General features: G+C 47.2%; 1 protein-coding gene across 2 annotated transcripts in view; it reads right to left on the reverse strand.

Annotated features, from left to right (window-relative positions):
• ASB18 (ankyrin repeat and SOCS box containing 18) overlaps nucleotides 1-18,294 on the reverse strand; it is a 71,855-nt gene that overhangs the window by 20,595 nt on the left and 32,966 nt on the right. For both annotated transcript variants that reach the window (XM_015467203.3, NM_001302952.2), the window contains one exon: nucleotides 3,270-3,774. In XM_015467203.3, coding sequence (XP_015322689.1) covers nucleotides 3,270-3,774 — 505 coding nt within the window. The remainder of the gene's footprint in view (nucleotides 1-3,269; nucleotides 3,775-18,294) is intronic.

Raw genomic sequence — 18,294 nt, forward strand, 5'->3', positions numbered from 1 at the left:
CGGCTCTTCTCCAGGCGGGGACCCTTCGGTCCCAACAACTTCGAGAATTCAAACCTGGCTGCAGCCTAACACCGCGCCTGCACCTGCCCTTGTGCCCCGACCTGACTCTGGTGTTAACTAGCGGTCAGCCGGGCAGAAAGGCCTGACATTGTCAACACGCCAGCGTCCCCAGCCGTGACACCGCTTTGATGTCGGCGGCCGCGCACTGCGCGCGGCTCCGACGGCTGCTCTGAGTCCGCCCGCCGCGGTGCTGGCGCCTTTGTCTGGGCGTGGGGGGGAACTGTGATTTATGTCATGAGCTCGCTGTGAAACCTTTTGCCTCAGTAATTCTGAGCTCCGTGGGTGTCTCTTTACATCTATTTACAGCGCGGCGGCTGCCCACGGCCGGCCTGCTCTGTGACATTCCCCGGTGCTTCTGTGTACGCCTCGCCATGGCGCTGAGTCCTGCCTGCCGGGCGTCTTTGTGGCTCGTTTCAGCGTGTTTGCTGCGCGCTCCACGGGGCTGCTGAGCGAGTCGGGGCTGCCCTTTGATGTCCCGCGGGGTGATTAGACCCCTTCCCCGGTGGAGCGCGCGCAGGGGGCCTGGGTGGAGGAAGATGCTCCTGCCCGATTTCCAGAGTGTTCGCTTTGGTTGAAGGGGGGTGTGTGTGGGGGGTGGGGGCGGCGAGGCCAGAGTCTCACATTGGCTGGAGGATGCCCAGGGCAGTGGACCCCCTTAGCACTCGTTTGGGGATACCCTCTGGAGGTGTGGGGATCTTCCGAATAAAGAGGTGGGATGTCCATTTCCATAGAGTCCATGCAGCCCCCGGGGCAGTGAAGTTGCGGGAATACTCTTCTCTCATTCAATAAACTCTGAGGGAAGGTCCGCAGGTGCCTGCACGGTGCTCTGTTCAGGGCAGGCCATACTGCTATTCTGTGAAAGCCGTCTGGAGATTAAGATTTCTCAAAGAAACTCCGATGCCTTCCACAGTGGTGTGGACTTGCTGGGAGATGCATCATCATTTCCAGGAGCCAAGCACTGCTCCTGGCCCCTGGGTCTGCACTGCAGCTAGCTGGTCCCAGATGCAAACCTCATCCAGCCTGCACCCCACTGACCCAGCTCCATTCCTGAGTGGCTGACAAAGGATTCCCCAAGGGGATCCCAGGCCAGGGCCCCTGGAGGCCCGGAGGGTCTTGCCCTGCATTTCTGGATCAAGTCAGGGCGATTCCTCCAGCCCTGGAGACAGAGTTCACGGGCTGCCAGTCCTGTCCCCAGAATGTTGCCTGGGCGGCTGCCCCTCAGACAAGGACACCTGGATGGAGATCAGTTTGCCCCAGGCAGTTTTCACTGTGGCTCATCAAGGAAAGTCTTTCTTGTTTTGTTTCTTATTCATTCTTTTTTTTTTTTTAATAATTTATTTTTGACTGTGCTGGGTCCTCATGCGGCGTGGGCTTTTCACTAGTTGTGGTCAGCAGGAGTTACTCTCCAGTTGCAGGGCGTGGGATTCTCATCGCAGTGGCCTCCCTTGTCGCGGAGCACAGGGACTAGGGCACACGGGCTTCAGCAGTTGCAGCACGTGGGCTCAGCAGTTGCGGCTCCTGGGCTCCAGAGCACAGGTGCAGTTAGTTGCAGCACACAGGCTGAGTTGCTCCTCGGCATGTGGGATCTTCCTGGATCAGGGATCGAACCCATTCCTCCTGTACTGGCATGTGGATTCTTTACCACTGAGCTACCAGGGAAGCCCTCTTATTCATTCTTTATGCAGTTTCACAACAAAAGGGCTGAAGGATGCATCTTGGTTCATGGTGTGAACTGGAGGGGTGGGAGGTTTCCATTTGTTTCCATTTTATCAGTTGATGGACTAAGCCTGCTAATATTGGGAAATGTTGAAATGTAAATTATGAATATACTGCAAAAATCTGTAATATAAGTGTTACAGACTATAAAAAGGCTGGCATTTCTTCCCTTTCAAGAGCCCAGGAAATTGAAATCTCTGCATTAGTAGAGTGCCTCAAGAAAATTACTTGAAGACAGTGCAAGAGTTGGCATAAGAAATTGTCATACTGTTTGTCAAATAAGGAAATGCCCAGGGACTTGTCTGGGTGGATTTTCCATGTCTCACCTATTGTTTGAGAGACAAGAAACGTGTTCTGTATGCACCCACAAAGCAAAGTTGGCATCTGAGAACTGTGTGAATCTATTTCAGATCATCTAGAATATTGTCCTTTTTGGATAACAGCTTTTAAGCTATTTGTTTAAGACCAATCAGGCCAAAGTATGTCTCTCGCATATGACTGGCAAGTCTGGGATAAATATTAAATTAAGCACACCCAATTTTACATCTAATGGAATGGCTTGCCTTCAATGAAGTCTTTAGGGAGGACAACCTCTTAACCAGTATTTTGAGAACTTTTCTTTTGGACACATTTTGTATCTGATTATTTTCTGATGATAAAGCTTTTTTTTTTTCCTTCAAAATTTATTTTAGATTTTATTTTTTATTTTTGCTGTGCCTGCCAGCAAGCAGGATCTTAGTTCTCCCACAGGAGATCAAACCCCTGCCCCGTACAGTGGAGGCATGGAGTTTTAACGACAGGACTATCAGGGAAGTCCATCTGATAAGAAATCTTTATTCTTCATCTCTCATTTCAGTGTAGATCTGACACGTGGAAAAACGACGAGCTGCTCAGAGTCAAGTCTGCAAAGTAGAGTCGAGGTCCCCACACAACCTTGACCCTGGACAGGGCACTTCACCTGACAGACACCCAGCTGGGGAATGTTAGGAGTCTGAAGTATTTCACAGGAGTGTGGCGAGGTAATCCTATTAATCAGGTGGATGACCACATAGGGTATTTAATTTCAAGTCAGATACCAGATGTGAGAAGAGGCTGATTTCCATTGTTCACCAATTACACCCAAAGATATCTTGGCCAAAATATTTTGAGCCATCGCAGCATCATAGAACTAAGTCCCTGGGACCTCCAGGTGACACCTTTGCAAGGTCACACTCGGGTACGCTTGTCAACACCCCAACCTTTTAATCTCCTAGGAACTCTAGAAAAGGCTTCCCAGCCCTCGCTCCTCAACGTGTGGTCCCAAGACTTCACTGAGAGCTTGCTAGAAACCCAGACTCTGCCACCCGTTTCCTGCGGATTCAGAATCTGCATCCTCACCTGTCTCCAGGGGGTTCCCCGGTCCCTGAAAGTCTGACAAGCGTGGCACGGCACCGGGCTGCAAGCCGGGTCCCTGTGCTGCGAGTCGTCGCGGCCTGTCCCGGGCCCCCTCTTACCTTGGGGAAGGCGTCGGGCCACACGGTGGGGGAGCCGTGGTTGAGCAGCTCCTGCACCGTGAGCTGCGGCTCGCCCTCAGGCGCGCAGGCCGCCGTCTGCAGCACGCGGGCCAGCGGCGATGCACCCCCATAGTCGAGCGCGCGCGCGTCAGCGCCGTGCAGCAGCAGCAGGCGCGCCAGGCCGGGGCGCGCGTGGCCGCAGGCCTTGTGCAGCGGGCTGCGCTCGTCCTCGTCGCGTGTGTCCGCCGCCGCGCCGTGCCTCAGCAGCAGCGTGCACAGGCGAAGGCAGCGCGCGTGCTCATCGGGCCGCAGGGCTGCACCACACGCCGCGCTCAGGGCCGTCTCGCCGTGGCCGTTCCTCGCGTCCACGCGCGCCCCGCGGTTCAGGTAGAGGCGCGCGTGCTCGTCCAGGCCGCGCTGCGCCGCCACGTGCAGGGGCGTGTCCCGGCTGGTGCCGCCCTCGAGTTGCACCGAGGCGCCGTGCTCCAGCAGCGCCTGCGCGCACCTGCGGGAGGTCAAGGTCGGTCACCGGGATTTGGCTGCAAGCCGGCGTGCGCACCCTGTTGCCCCAGCCCCACACGCCCTGCCTGCTGGTTCTGGGCCTTTGGACCCATCGCCCTTCTCCCCTGGGGAGTTGGTCCTCAAATGGCAAGGGCGGGAATCCAGATCTCCTGCGCCCAGGTTATACAGGAGTTCACACTGGGACTCAAAAGAAATGCGGTGACGGCAAAGCCAGGGTTGGGGGGAAGGCTACAAGGCTCACCAGTTACTAAATGGTGGAAACAGCTAGGAACTTTTTCCTCCACGTGCGTTAAAACTTTGTAACTTGTGACTACTGAGAGAGGTGGGTTTGATCTGTGTCAGGAAGATACCCTGGAGAAGGGCATGGTAACCTACTTCAGTATTTTTGCCTGGAGAATTCTCATGGACAGAGGAGGCTGGAGAGCTACAGTCTGTGGGGTCTCAAAGAGTCGGACATGACTGCCCGGCTAAGCACAGCACACACCTTCCCAAGTAGCGCCGTGTGCGTGTGTGTTACGCTGCTTCAGTTGTGTCCCATTCTTTGCGACCCCATGGACTATAGCCTGCCAGCCTCCTCTGTCCATGGGATTCTCCAGGCAACAATACTGGAGTGGGTTGTCATTCACTGCTCCAGGGGATCTTCCCGACCCAGGGATCCAACCTGGGTCTCCTGTATTGCAGGCAGATTCTTTTGCCATCTGAGTCTCCATGGAAAAGGTAATATAGTTCAAATGCTGGAAACATGAATAACCTGGGAGCTTTGTCACCCAGGAGGCAGTTGAGGACCTGGGAGTCACGGTTGTAAGGAAGCCCCCTTAAACTGTTGGGCTGTTTATCAGCCGACATGTTCCTCTGCTTGTGGTGATGGTGTGAGGCAAGGCTTGCCCAGTTCCCAGGGAGGACATCTATCAGTCCCTCAGGACACAGCGGCGGATTGGCACTGGGGTGTCCTCAGACAGGACTGGAAGCGTGGGCAAAACATGCAACCATGCCTAACTGTAGGACCATCACTGTTTCAACTGAACTCTCCCTGAACGGACTGTGGATTTTGGCAGTAGCTAAGTCCCACTGTGCTGTCCGGCTCCCAGGGGAAGCCAGACTCCCCCAGAGGTGGGTGTCTCCTGCTGCCGCCAGGTCCCTCACATCGGTGCCAAGACTGTTGTCCCAGGAGGGCCGTGTTCTTAGAGCTTCTTATACACCTGGGAGGGCTTTGAGAATCTCAACCTAAGCCCGGGTGGCAGCTGCTGGCAGGCCCCCTGGACCGGGGCCCTGGACACTGGTGGGGAACTAACCCAGTCTGGCCCCGCCTGAGAGCAGGCCAGTCTCACAGACCCTCCTGAGCCCTCCTCCATTCTGCCCTTGGCGTTCGTGGGCACTGGCAGGCCACCAGCATCACTTCAGCCCCTACTCCTGGGTCGCCTCCTGGGATGTTTCTGCCCTGGCATTTGCTCCACCTTTGGAGTCTGATGGGCCCGCATGCTGGCTGCAGAGGGTAAGACCCTGGTCCCTGTAGCTCACCCTCCTGTGGTGCCCTCCTCATCTCTGCTCTGTCGAGACTTGGCCCATTGGCCCCTGGCCCTCTCAGCCCTTCCTAGCTTTGCTCCTTCTCTGGGCAGCTCTCTTACTCTCGATCTTCTCGGCATCCTCGGTTCCCTTGAGTGGAGGGGACGTGGCCGTCCCCTACACCAGCTGGCCACACATGGGCAGCCATTCACCATCCATCCTCTCTTCCCCACTTGGCCCCTGGAGGAAACCCCAGTCATGGAGATTGGCCCCTGCGCCCCGCTGTTCCTCAGCACCCTTTGGTCCACAATTCCTGGGACTGAAGGCCGGCTCCTCATTCCTTGCCCATTAGTGACTGTTCCATACGTTGATCACCATCCCCAAGAAATCCTGTTTCTTTTTTAAAAAAAGATTATTTAGGTGGTGGCACATCTTAGTTGCGACACGAGGGATCTTCAGTCTTCACTATGGCATGCAGGATCTTTAGTTTCGAGCACAGGAACTCTTAGTTGCTGCATGTGGGATCTAGTTCCCTGACTAGGGATTGAACCCGGGCCCCCTGCATGGGGAGCCTGAAGTCCTAGTTACTGGATCCCCAGGGAAGTCCGAAGAGGCCTTGTTTCTATTCTCGTCCTTCTCAGCAGCCTGCCCCTACTTTACTCAGTGAGTGCAAATTCTCCCGGCAACAGCTGTCCTTCCTGCCTTGTGCCAGTGCGGCGGCCGTGACACCTGGCAGAGTCTGTTTCTACATGACGGTCCCCTGCTACTTCCATGCGTCTAAGGAAGGGACTCGCTCTCCATCCTGTTGCCTGGTGGAGTCCTTTCCTGCTTCCTTCCGGGTCTTGCTCTGTGCGTTACTCGCGCGTTGTTTTTTCCCAGTTCCTCTAGGTCCATCTCCACCTCTTTCAATTGGTCACTCAGCCCTGTCGATTCCATCTCAATAATCACTTGAACTGCTTCCTCCCTCCAGCCCTGTTGTCACCGTCCTTGTGGAAGCCCCAAATCCTTTCTTGCCCGAAGTGAACAATCTGCTCATTTTTCTCCTGTACCAATCTTAACAAGCTCCATACTACCCAGAAAAAGCCTTTCCAGTGTGAGTCATAAGACATGTGCTGGCTGAAAACCCAGAGGATCTTCCCGCTTGCTGGAGAAATCCCGGGCTCCTTCCTCTGGGACAGCTCATGAACCGGCTTCTGTGGCCTCACCAGTTTCATTGCCCGATGCTTGGATCCATCCTGTGCTTGGATCCTGCCTGACCAGGTGTGGTTCTTGGGATGCATCCTGTCTTTCCTTCCTCTTCCTCTCGGCCACGCCTCTGTGTTGTCATGTTCCTCGTACCTAAGTTGCCGTCCACCGGTACAGCCTTTGTCACACCAGTGTTTCAAGTGTTCTCTGGCATGTCTGACTTCTCTCCTAGATGGTTGGCTCTTTGGGTATAGAAATGGACGTGTATTTATTTCTGCTTCTCGGCACCTAGGGCAGGGCCGGCCCACTACTGGTATTCTCTAAAAGCATGTTGAACAAATGCATTTCCTTAATCAATGTCTTTCAGCTTTTCTTTGCGTGGCCGCTGTTTTTCCTGTTATTTACCTGACTGGGACTCTGCACCGGATCCTTTGAGGGTTTCCAGGCTGGAAGCCGCTGGCGTTAAATCTGTTTACATTTCTATCCAGGGACCCGCAATATTTTAAACCCTCTCTCCATATTTCTCTATCCTCCATGTCAGCAGTATCTTGAGAAGTGGTCTGTCTTGGGTGAAAGATCTTTACAAACAAGTACGATTTGATGTGAAACGTCCTTTGGGACAATAAGCAGCTAAGAGAGGATGCAAATTTGACAATCAGAGTGCTTCAGTTTGCTTCCTCCGTGCCTCTCTGGGAGGAATTTTGAACAGTGCAGCAGGAGGTTAGAAATCAAAGGTTCTGTCTCATTTTGCCACTGAGCCTGTGTGTGCTCACAAACAATTACCAAACATTTTCTCCTGCTCTTTTTTTTTTTTTTTTTAAAGCAGCCCAGCCTCTCTGAAGAAGTCCACCGGGAAATACAAGTGGGTCTCTTTTCCATGTCCGCAGCCTAACAGGCTGATGGCCAGGTTGCTCTTTGCAACAAAGATACCTTTCAGAAGAATGAGGACACTGGCCCAGCCTCTGGAAGACCGAGGATACCCTTTTCATTTTTAATGAAGAGCTTCTAATTGGCTAAACCTTGGCACTTCCTTAGAGCAGGTCATGATGTAAGTTGCAGACCACAGGCACGAGAAAAAAACAATACAACGGATTGACTGGGGCACCTCTTGGCTGGCACACACTGGACAGTCATTAAAAATGAAGGCACAGGAGCCTGTTTAATGACATCGAAAGCTGTCTGCAGCGGTCATGTGTAAAGACCAGGTTTGAAACAGCATCGAACGCTCCTATTGAAAAAAAAAGAGTAAATATGTATATGCATGGGAAGAAAGCCTGGAAACATACAAACCAACGTGTTCACCTCTGGATGGTGGGGTGAAGGGTGCTTTTATTTCCTTTCTGCCTGCCGGTATTTTCAAATTCACTTTCCAAAGTGACTCAGAGTTGCAGTTTGACAGTGGAACAACAGCAGAGGTTATTAATAACAGAACCATCCCCTGCAGGCCACAGCAGCAGCTCATGGATTCTAAGAATGTCAGCTCAGCGTTCCAGGTTTCCAGAATGCGCTCAGATTTTCCATTGATCTGTCCAGGTGTAAGCAGAGGTCTTGGGAAGGCTGTAGGGCAGCACCTCTGAGAAGGTGAGAGGAGAGGAGAGGGTGGGGGTGGGTGGAGGGTCCTTAGTGACAGGCAGAGCAGTGTGAGTCTTGGGGACCTGCAAGACTGACCTTGTGTTTGTCAGTGTCTCCAGTCAAGGAAGAAATGGCCCGGCAGGAAAGCGTCCCCCACGCCTCTGCAGGACTGTGTGGGGAGCTCTGCTTTGGCTGAGCTCTTTCCTGCCAAGCGAGGTTTTCTCGAGCAGATGTCCTGCCGTCCTGGGAGACACAGTATGGAAGGCCTGGCATGGGCTTCCCTGGTGGCAGACCGTGTAGAACCATCACTGTCAGGAACCGAGGGTACGTTCTCATCTGACCGTGTCAAAACCACTTGTCTCTATCTTACGAGATGAAGGAGACACTGTGTTGTCTGAACAGCCTCTGATACGAAGCACCTTGGGCAAACACTGCCCCTACCCCCCACCATCCCTCCTCTCCCTCTTTGATAATGATCACGGTGACAAGCTGTTATGGAGCCTAAGGTTGACAGGACACAGAAAAAGTGGCTTGAGCCAAAAGGCAGGAGTTAATAGAGATGAACCCATCAAGGGTGGTTGAATTAATGTCATTTTGACTTATTTGTAAAGAGAGAAGTAGGACTCCCAGCCCTCGTCTGGTACACAGCTCCCAGCTACCTCCAGCATCCTTCCAAAGCACAGCTTTCCTGCTCACCTGGCAGATGCAGATGGTGCTGAGCGCCTCAGCCCGGCCTCCTCAGTGCTCACCTCTTCCTTACCTGCTCACACCACCTGCCAAACTGCCCTGCACCCCATGAGACAGAGCCTGTTCAGGCTTTCCTTCTCCAGCTTCCCTCCTTCCCACCCCTCCAGTGGCACAAAACGCTCAAAAGTAGTATTTCATAGCCTCTGGTTCTGAGCTGGGACGTCAGTGCATTCCCCAGCACGTGGTCTTTTATTTTTAGAAGAATGTTATTTTTAGGCTTTGCGACAAGTCTGCACTGTAGGTGGAATTTGTAGGTGGGGAAACTGAGGCTCAGAAGAAGACCAGTGACTCAGATAGGGCCATCCAGCCAGGGGGTGGCAGAGCAGAGGCTGGTCTGCTGTGTCTGGCTTAGTCCTCTGTCATCCCGCCCTGCTGCTCCTCCCACAGGTACTGTTTGCTAAGCACCTTCTGTGGGCCAGGCAAGGCACTAGGCATCTCCCAGAATGCCATCTCTAAACCTTTCATTTATTGGTCCCTCCAGTAAGTCGAGAGCATCCTCCATGCTCTGTACCCCAGGTCAAGGCAGGGGGCAGGGTCTCCTCTCTGAGCACTCCATGGGGCTCAGGACATGCCTTCAGATGGGACACTGAAGGTGCAGAAGGCGGGGGACATCATCTGGCTGGGGGACCTCATGCTAGCAGGCAAGGAACAGGAGCGTGCTTCTCGCCCAGTCCTCTGGGCAAGCCTGCACCAGAGATTTCATTCTCTCTGGTTTTCCGTGAGGATGCAGTTTTTGAGGCTTGAAGCAATGATCTCAAGGGTAGAGACCTGGGAGAGGATGGTGACCCCATAGTCAAGTCAGAACCTCCTGACTGAGATGTGAACCCAGCTATTGCTGGAGAAGAGAATGACTCGACAATCGTCAGAGGATGATGGTACCCAAAGAGCAATGCAACAAAAAGGACAAAGAACAATCAAAAACTGGGTGAAATCCACAAAAGTCAGTTACATGTTTTTGGAGGGAAAACAGACCTTCCTTTCAAGCCCTCTGTCAGGTGGGTTCAGCATCTATCTCCGGAGCAACAGCTTCACTTGCTGGAAATCCTTGGGCCTTCCAGCTGCCCTTCACTGTCCTCCTGTGCTTGCTGCCTGAACGCCTCATGGCCAGTGTGTTCGCTGAGAGTAATGGGTGTCATGAACCAGTCTTGTCGAATCATCATTAAGCTACTGTTCCTCCTTGGAGTTGACGTGGAGGCAGATGGGCTGGAGACACGTCCCTGGGGCAGGGTGGCTGGGTCCAAGTCTGGGTCCGTCCATGGGGCCAGGCAGTGTGGCTGGATGCTGAGCAAGGCAGGTCTGCAGGGCGGTGTGGTGGGGGTGGCTGGTGCACAGGGGACGTGGGGGAGAGACTTGGGAGGACAACACAGCCTTGCTTTCTAATGAAGCCATCGCAAGGAGACTGCCTCTGTGCATTGACTCCCTGGCTGGTTCCAGGTGAAGGATGGGGAAGCTGCTGCCCTGACTTTGATGGAGGAGCTGCTCCCACTTGGTTTGTCTGGACCTTCTGCCTCTCCTCTCCTCTGGGGCCCTGCTGCCTGCCCCTTTCTGCTCTGTATTTTCTTCTCCCTCCCTTTCTCCCAGGATGCTCAGCTGTGAGATTATCAAGCATAGATGTTCACAATTGAAATAGCTGATACGAATGGACACATCCTGAAGGGTAGCAGGGAGATGGAGAGGGAAACTGCCCAGCCATGTCTATTCTTATGGTTTCCCTTGGAGCAATGGCTGCCATTTAATTTGCTTCTGAAGTGTTCGATGGTTGTGGCTGCTAATAATATTTTAGGCAAATTCTCCATGTCTCCCCCCCGCCACCCCCACCCACCACAAACTGCAAGTGAAATTCTGCATTTGGGTGGACTGAGGAATGACTGAAGGAACTAACTTTGATAATTCAGTTCCACTGTTTGCCCTGCTTTCCATTGAAGGAGTATCTGACTTTCTGGAAGATTCACTAGTATCCCCTCCTCAACAAGAAATGGGCAACCTTCGTCTCCTGCCCTGGCCCCAGCATTGGATGAAGGGGGAAACCCAGAGGCATCAGAGTGAGGGGAGGAGAAGGAGGAGAGAAGTGAAATAAAAACTCTACTCTCTTTTTCACATAAGTGGCCACAGTATTGGAGCTTCAGCTTCATCAGTCCTTCCAATGAATATTCAGGGTTGGTTTCCTTTAGGATTGACTGGTTTGATCTCCTTGAAGCCCAAGGGACTCTCAAGAGTATTCTCCAGTGAGCCAACTCATTGGAAAAGACCCCGATGTTGGGAGAGATTGAAGGCCAAAGGAGAAGGGGGCAGCAGAGGATGAGATGGTTGGATGGCATCACTGACTCAGTGGACATGAGTTTGAACAAACTCCGAGAGATAGTGAAGGACAGGGAAGGCTGGAATGCTGCAGTTCATGGGACCACAAAGAATCGGCACAACTTAGCGACTGAACAACAACTCTCTTTTTAGGTAGTGATGTGAACCCCAGCTACCTCTGGAGAAGAGAATGACTAAACAGTCACCAAAAAGATGGGGGTGAGGTGAGGGAACTTTGATTTGTATGAGATAAAAGATTTTTTTTTCTGATTTATTTTAATTGGAGGCTGATTACTTTATAATATTGTGGTGGTTTTTGCCATACACTGACATGAGTCAGCCATGGGTGTACATGTGCTCCCCATCCTGAACTCCCCTCCGACCTCCCTCCCCATCCCATCCCTCTGGGTCATCCCAGTGCACCAGCCCTGAGCGCCCTGTCTCATGCATCGAACCTGGACTGGCGATCTGTTTCACATATGGTAATATACATGTTTCAATGCTATTCTCTCAAATCATCCCACCCTCGCCTTCTCCCAGAGTCCAAAAGTCTGTTCTTTACATCTGTGTCTCTTGTATGAGAGAAAAGTTTTATATACATGTTTTTATATATTTTTTAGGTGAAGTAAAATTTGCATACAGAGAAGTGCACAGGTCTGAAGAGTACAGCCGTACAAATTCTGGCAAGGGATGTGTGTAATCAACATAGCCTATTGACATATGCTATGACATATGCATATTGACATAAAGACATAGCATGTTTAAAAAAATTTTTTTGGCCATACCACACAGCAGGTGGGATCTTAGTTCTCTGACTGTGACTGAGCCTGCATCCCCTGCACTGGAAGGCTGGATCTTAACCCCTGGGCCATGGGGAATGTCCAAGAGGCAGCATATTTTCATCTCTCCAAAAAGTTCCTTTGTGTTTGCTACCGGTCAGTCACCACGAGCAGCCATGATTCTGATTTCTCCCCCATGTTTTGTCTTTTCTATAATTTTCTACTTTTTTGTGTCTGGCTTCCTTAGTGTAACATGTCTTTGACAATTCATCCATATTGTTGTGTTCACAAGTAACTCATTCTATTTTATTTCTGAGGCATGTGTAATTGTATAGCTATACCACAGTTTTAAAATTCATTCTCTTTTTGATACCGATGGGCATTTTCAGTTTTTGGCTATTATGAATAAAGCTGCTATGAACATTTTAATGTAAGTCTTCATGTGGGCATATGTTCTTATTTCTTTTGGATAAATATTTAGAAGCAGAATTGCTGGTAGGTATATATTTAACTTTAAAAGAAATGGTTAAGCAGTTTTCCAAGGTGATTACATCATTATACACTCCCAACAAAAATGTGTGAGAGTTCCAGTTGCTCCACATTCCTGTCAGCATTTGGTGGTGTCTGACTTTTTGCCTTTAGCCATCCTAAAAAGTGTGACATAAAGAATATTTCCTCATGGCTTTAATTGCTTTTCCCTGATGACTAATGATGTTGAGGACCTTTCTTGTGTTTACTGGTCATCTGTATATCTTTCTTGAGGTGTCCGATCAAGAATTTTTCTCAGAGGGTAAAGATTGGATTTGGCCTGGATTACCTGTTTTAATACCTAACAGTGAGTTGTATGGATTCAAACAGAACTTGGCAAGCAACCAGAAAGGTGAGGAATCTGCCTGAGATTCTAGAAGTGGCAAGGAAAGAGGATAAACCTATGACAGAACATGTTTGAAAGGTCATGATTAGAGATGAGCAGGGCTACTTTCTGACAATTAGCGGTTTTTGAAAAAGATTAGGTTAACAAGGGAGAAGTTATCTTTCAACATCCATCTCTCTTATGACATTGACTTTCTTTTTTTTAACTCAATTAAAAAAAAGATTTATTTTTCTGACTGCTGGGTCTTAGTTGCAGTACGTGGGATATTTAGTTGCTGCATTGGACCCTTAGTTTTGGCATGTGGGGTCTAGTTCCCTGACCAGGGATCGAAGCTGGGCCCCCTGCATTGTGAATGGGGAGTCTTAGCCACTAGATCACCAGGGAAGAGCCGACATTGGCTTTTGAACCTGGCTCTGATGGTTGCCACTTGGTAGTATTTTACCAAGAGCCCATGTTTTTCCATTTTACTGATAAAACAGGCTCTTGGTGAGCCTCAGCTTTCTAACCTGTAAACTGGGAATAACCATGCCTTGTAAGCCTGTGAGGAGGATCATAGCAAGTCAGACACTTGCAAGTGTTCAGAATGTGAAGTTCTTGTACAAATATCAAATTATCCACGGGGGCAGTCCCTAACTAACACCTTGTTCTTTAGTATTCCTCGAGATGCCTCAACGTCATGTTGAACCAAATCATGTTTTCTCCTCTCCACATGAATAATGAATCACTCACTCATCTGGGTTGTAGAAAGTGGACTGTTTTCCAGATTGTGCATCAGTGCCCATGAGCTCGTGCTCATGCAGCTAAACCTCTTGTTATTAGGCAGAAGCTTTGGGATTGGGGTGAGGACTCAGAATAATTGTTCCTACTCAAATCCTGCCCGGAAAGTACCTTTCTTGCCTCAGGGAAAGGCATATTTCATTTTTCTCTGCCCAGATTTCATCCTGCCAGGTTTGAGTTAGAGAAAAATTGCCCAATGATTTTCTTCAATAATCTTTTCCTCCTAAGATAATTAGCTGCTTCCACAAGTCCAATTCTGGCTTAAAATTAACTTTTATTTAGTTGAATTGACACAGCTGGGACAAAGAAGAAAATGAGCATGCTTTTTGACTAACATACTCATGAAGGAAGCAAATTCTCCTCACTTTTGTATAAAACGAGACAGCTTTAGATGAGAAAAAGAATCGGGACTCTGCTAATTCTTCTCTCATTTTAATTATCTCAGAATTTTAAAAAGGGTCAAGGAGAGGAATCTGGTAATAAATAGGGCGAGACTGGCATGCAGGCTACTAACGTGAAGAGAGTAACTTTACTGGAACTTTTCTTTTTGGGAAAATCTCTTCAAAAGGTTCCTAGATTAAAGCTCTGATATCCCTTTTTGTGTGTTGAATTCTGAATTCTGAAGCTTGCGGGTTGGAAGGAAGCACAGATAATTTTTTTTTTAATCCCAGGAACTCAGAGACTCAAAGGTTTTAAAGTCCTGCACCCACGGAGAAATGCTGACTAAAAGGGGTTGGAACAGAACTGGGTCCCTAGGTGTGGAGACCATTGTCATCAAGAGTAAGAAAATGAAATGGCTCTGTATGTAGGTCAACGACCCCCTCTGTACTGAAAGGTAAAAAAATTAAGGATGACCTAAAATCTACTATGTATAAAAGATTCTGGAAAAAGTAGCTCTTTCCTGTCAAAGTGATAATGTTTATACTACCTGAAACCAGACCTCCTCGGAGTCTGACTTTAGGGGGACTCTTCAGAGCTGAAAAGCCGCAGCCTAAACCTCAGTCCCTCTCTGACATCTGTTAACTTTCATCCTTCAAGGGAGTTGGCTATGTTATTGTAGAGGTGTTCAGTGGGACCCGCCACCATCTTCCATCAAATCATTGATACTGAAGGGATTCTGAGTCAGCTGTTGCATGGTTCTGCCTGAACTTATGCTGTGTTCATCACTTATCTTAAACTTTTCCTCACTAACTTGGATTTAAATAAGTCAAGACTGTCAAATGAAATCACCAGGGAGAAAGACTCATGTAGAGAGACACATGGAGACAGAAGAGAAAATGAGAAGAAAAAGAAGAAAGAGGAGGAAGAGAAAGACAAAAGAAAAGAGGTTTCACAAAGCCCAGTCTTAATACAAAGACATTTTAAAAGTCTTTATTAAGCAATGTACTGGATTTGAATGATTTCTGAAAAACCGACTGAAGTCAGGAAATTAGTTTCTATCACACAGTGTGTAAGCTGAATAGCTCTGCACATGTCTCAGCTCCTTATGACAACCAAATGTAAGCCTGCTGGCTTGTCTTAAGGGCTGCTGTTAGGGTTCGCAATACCTTGTGTTCTGAGTAGGTGATACATTCTTATTTCTTAGTAAAAAGCCACATTTTTTCCTAAGACTATAAGGTGGAAGATTTGAGTCCAAGGTATGAAGCAAACTTGGTTTTTAAAATTCTATTTAAAAACTACTATAGATTTACAGAAGAACTGAAAAGATAGTACAGAGAATTTGCAAATGTCCTTTACCCAGTTTCCTGTAAAGTTCACATCATATACTATCATGGTGCCTTTGTCAAAATTAAGAAATTAACCTCAATCCAATACTATTAACGGAACTGTGGACTTTATCTGGATTTTACCACTTTCCCCATTAATGTTCATGTTCTGCTCCAGGATCCAATCCAGGATACCATGCTACATTTATAGAACTTAATTTTGAACAAAACTGAATACAGACATGACTTTTGAGGGAGTGGGAAGCATGGTGTGTTCCTAGACATGGAATACCATCAAATGGCTTATATTTTCCATAGGAACATGTTAAAATTGGGAGTATGCTCTTGACTAGGAATATTACTGGAAATAAATCATAGATGACCAACAAATATGGAGACAAAGAAACCACGAAACCCCATATTAATTAAAATTAGTGAAATATTGTTTCAATTCCCATGAGATAGCACAGTGATTATACAAGAGACCTCAACAATTGTAGTCAGCACCTACATAATTCTTAACTACATGCCAGGTGCTCTTCTAAATGTTTTCCATACACTAGCTCATTTAATTCCTCTAGTCACCCTATGTAGGAGGCTCAAATATTATCTCTGTTTTACAGATGAGAACGCCAAGACACGGATAAATGAAATAACTTGCCCAGGCTTGCACCGCTAGAGTTCAACCTAGACCTCAAATGTAGCAATATATGTACTTCTAACACATAAAATTGTAAGGTATAAAAATATCAAAACTGAATAAAATCAATGTAAAGCTGCCTAATAATTTGCCCATTTTCTTTTGCTTTGATTTGGTTGGTTTATGTCCTTTAATAAAATTGATGCCTCTTTGTCGCCTAGAAAATTTCCACTTGAAATCTGCCAGCCCACACCCTCACCTTCCATGAACATAGTGTATTCTGCATACCCTCGGCCCAGTGTCTAGCACACTGATGTAAATTACCTTCCTATCTCTTGAAATTGAAAGCATCTTGAGGAAATAGACTATAATGCAACACAAGTCCAGCACCTCTTAGAGTTCAACAATTGGCTGTTGAATGCTTGTAGGAATGGTTCATCCAATAATGAAACTTGGAGCTGTACTTTTGGAAAGTAGATGGGGTTTCTATAATTCTGTCATCAGATGGCAACTTTGTACACCAGCAAATCACCTACCAAATGTCTCAAGGATAGAAATTGTAAGTTAAAATGAGGCTGAGGTTAATCTTCATTTAGTATCCCTGCAGAATGGCTATCTACTTATAACTTTTAAAAAATCATTGAGAAATGTATTCATAAGCGTTTCTACTTTTGAATTTTATATCTGTATATCTTATCTCTCACAAATTATGCCTAGGTGAATCTGAAATTTACAAAAGGAACAGAGTTAAAATAAAGAAAATGTTATTCATACCCAGATGATAGGATTGATAGATGAAAACATTAAAATAGCTATTTTAATTATATTCTGTATATTTGAGAAATTAAGACTAAACATGTTAAGTAAAGACAAGAAAGATATTTAAAAAAGACCTAAGATTGGGCTTCTATAGTTGAAAATTATAGTGTCTGACATGAAAAATACACTATGTGGGATTAAGGACAGATCAGGGATTTCAGAACAAATGATAAATCAATTACATAAGAGAAAAGTGAACGGAGTATTAATTAACTGTGGGACAACTTCAAGTGGTATAACATACAGGCAACTGGACTCCATGAGGCAGAGGAGGGATCATACAGAAAAAATGTGAAGAGATAATTGCCAACAATTTTTCCAATTTGATGAAAAGTATAAGCCTACAGATTCAAGAAATTGATGACTCTCAAGGACAAGAAAGATGAAGAAAACAACATTAAAATACATCATGATCAAGTTGCTTAAATCCAGTAATAAGGAGAAAATATTAAAGCCAGAAAAAAGGATACCATATATCCAAAAGCACAAAGAACAGATGGATAGAAGACTTCCCATTACAAAAGCAAGTTAGAATAAAGTGGAGTCCTGTGTCTAAAACACTGAAAGAAAAAAAGAGCCTGTCAACCCAGAATTCCCTACCCAACAAAAGTACCTTGCAAACACTCAAATGAAACAAAGACTTTCCCAAACATACAAACACTGAAAGGATTTATCTCTAGCAGACCTTCACTGTAAGCACTATTAAAGAAAGTTCTCTGAGGAGGAGGAGGATGGTCCCAGATGGAATTTCCAATCAATACAGAGGAATGAAGGGAGCTGAAAATGGGAACCACATGGCTAAACATACAAGCTTTTTTCTCATTATTTCAATAAAAGATAACTGACTGTTTGAACAAAAACATTAACAATGTATTCTGGGACTTATATACAGAAGTAAAATATATGGTACCAGTAGCACAAAGGCCAGGAGGAGAGAAATGGAAGAATAGTCACAGGGTTTTTTATATTATACATAAAATAGTATAACATTACTTGAGGGCAGACTGTGATAAAACAAAGATGTAGTCTATGAACCCTAAAGCAACTACGAAAATAATGGAACAAAAAGTTATATGTAACAAATCAAAAAAGGAGGTAAAGTGGAATCATGAAAAATACTTGATTCAGAAGAAGGTAGAAAAAGGGAACAAAGAACGGATGAAACAAATAGAAAAAAATAACAGGCTGTTTGATGTGAACGTAAGCATATTAAAATCTTATTAAACGTAAATGATCTAAACACTCAATTAAAAGGCAAAGACTACCAGATTGGATTAAAAAAGACTCAGGTATACCCTGACTACAAGAGATCCATTTGAAAAAGAAAGACACAAACTGAGCACCGCCTTTAATCAATAGTCAGCCAGGAACTGAGCCCCTCAGTCCATTAGTCCCAGAGAACTGAATTCTGCCTGTAACTATATGAATCCAGTAGCAGATTCTTCCCTAGCTGACCCTTCAAGTGAGACCCTAACCCTTGTTGACACCTTGATTGCAGTCTTGTGAGAGCTTCTGCAGTTGAGGGCTCAGTGAAGCCATGCCCAAGCTCTACCCATAGAGACTGTGAAACAATAAATGTGTGCTGTAGTAAGTCTCTAGTTTG

This window comes from Bos taurus, chromosome 3, assembly GCF_002263795.3.
Source record: "Bos taurus isolate L1 Dominette 01449 registration number 42190680 breed Hereford chromosome 3, ARS-UCD2.0, whole genome shotgun sequence".
NCBI classification, from domain to species: Eukaryota; Metazoa; Chordata; class Mammalia; order Artiodactyla; family Bovidae; genus Bos; species Bos taurus.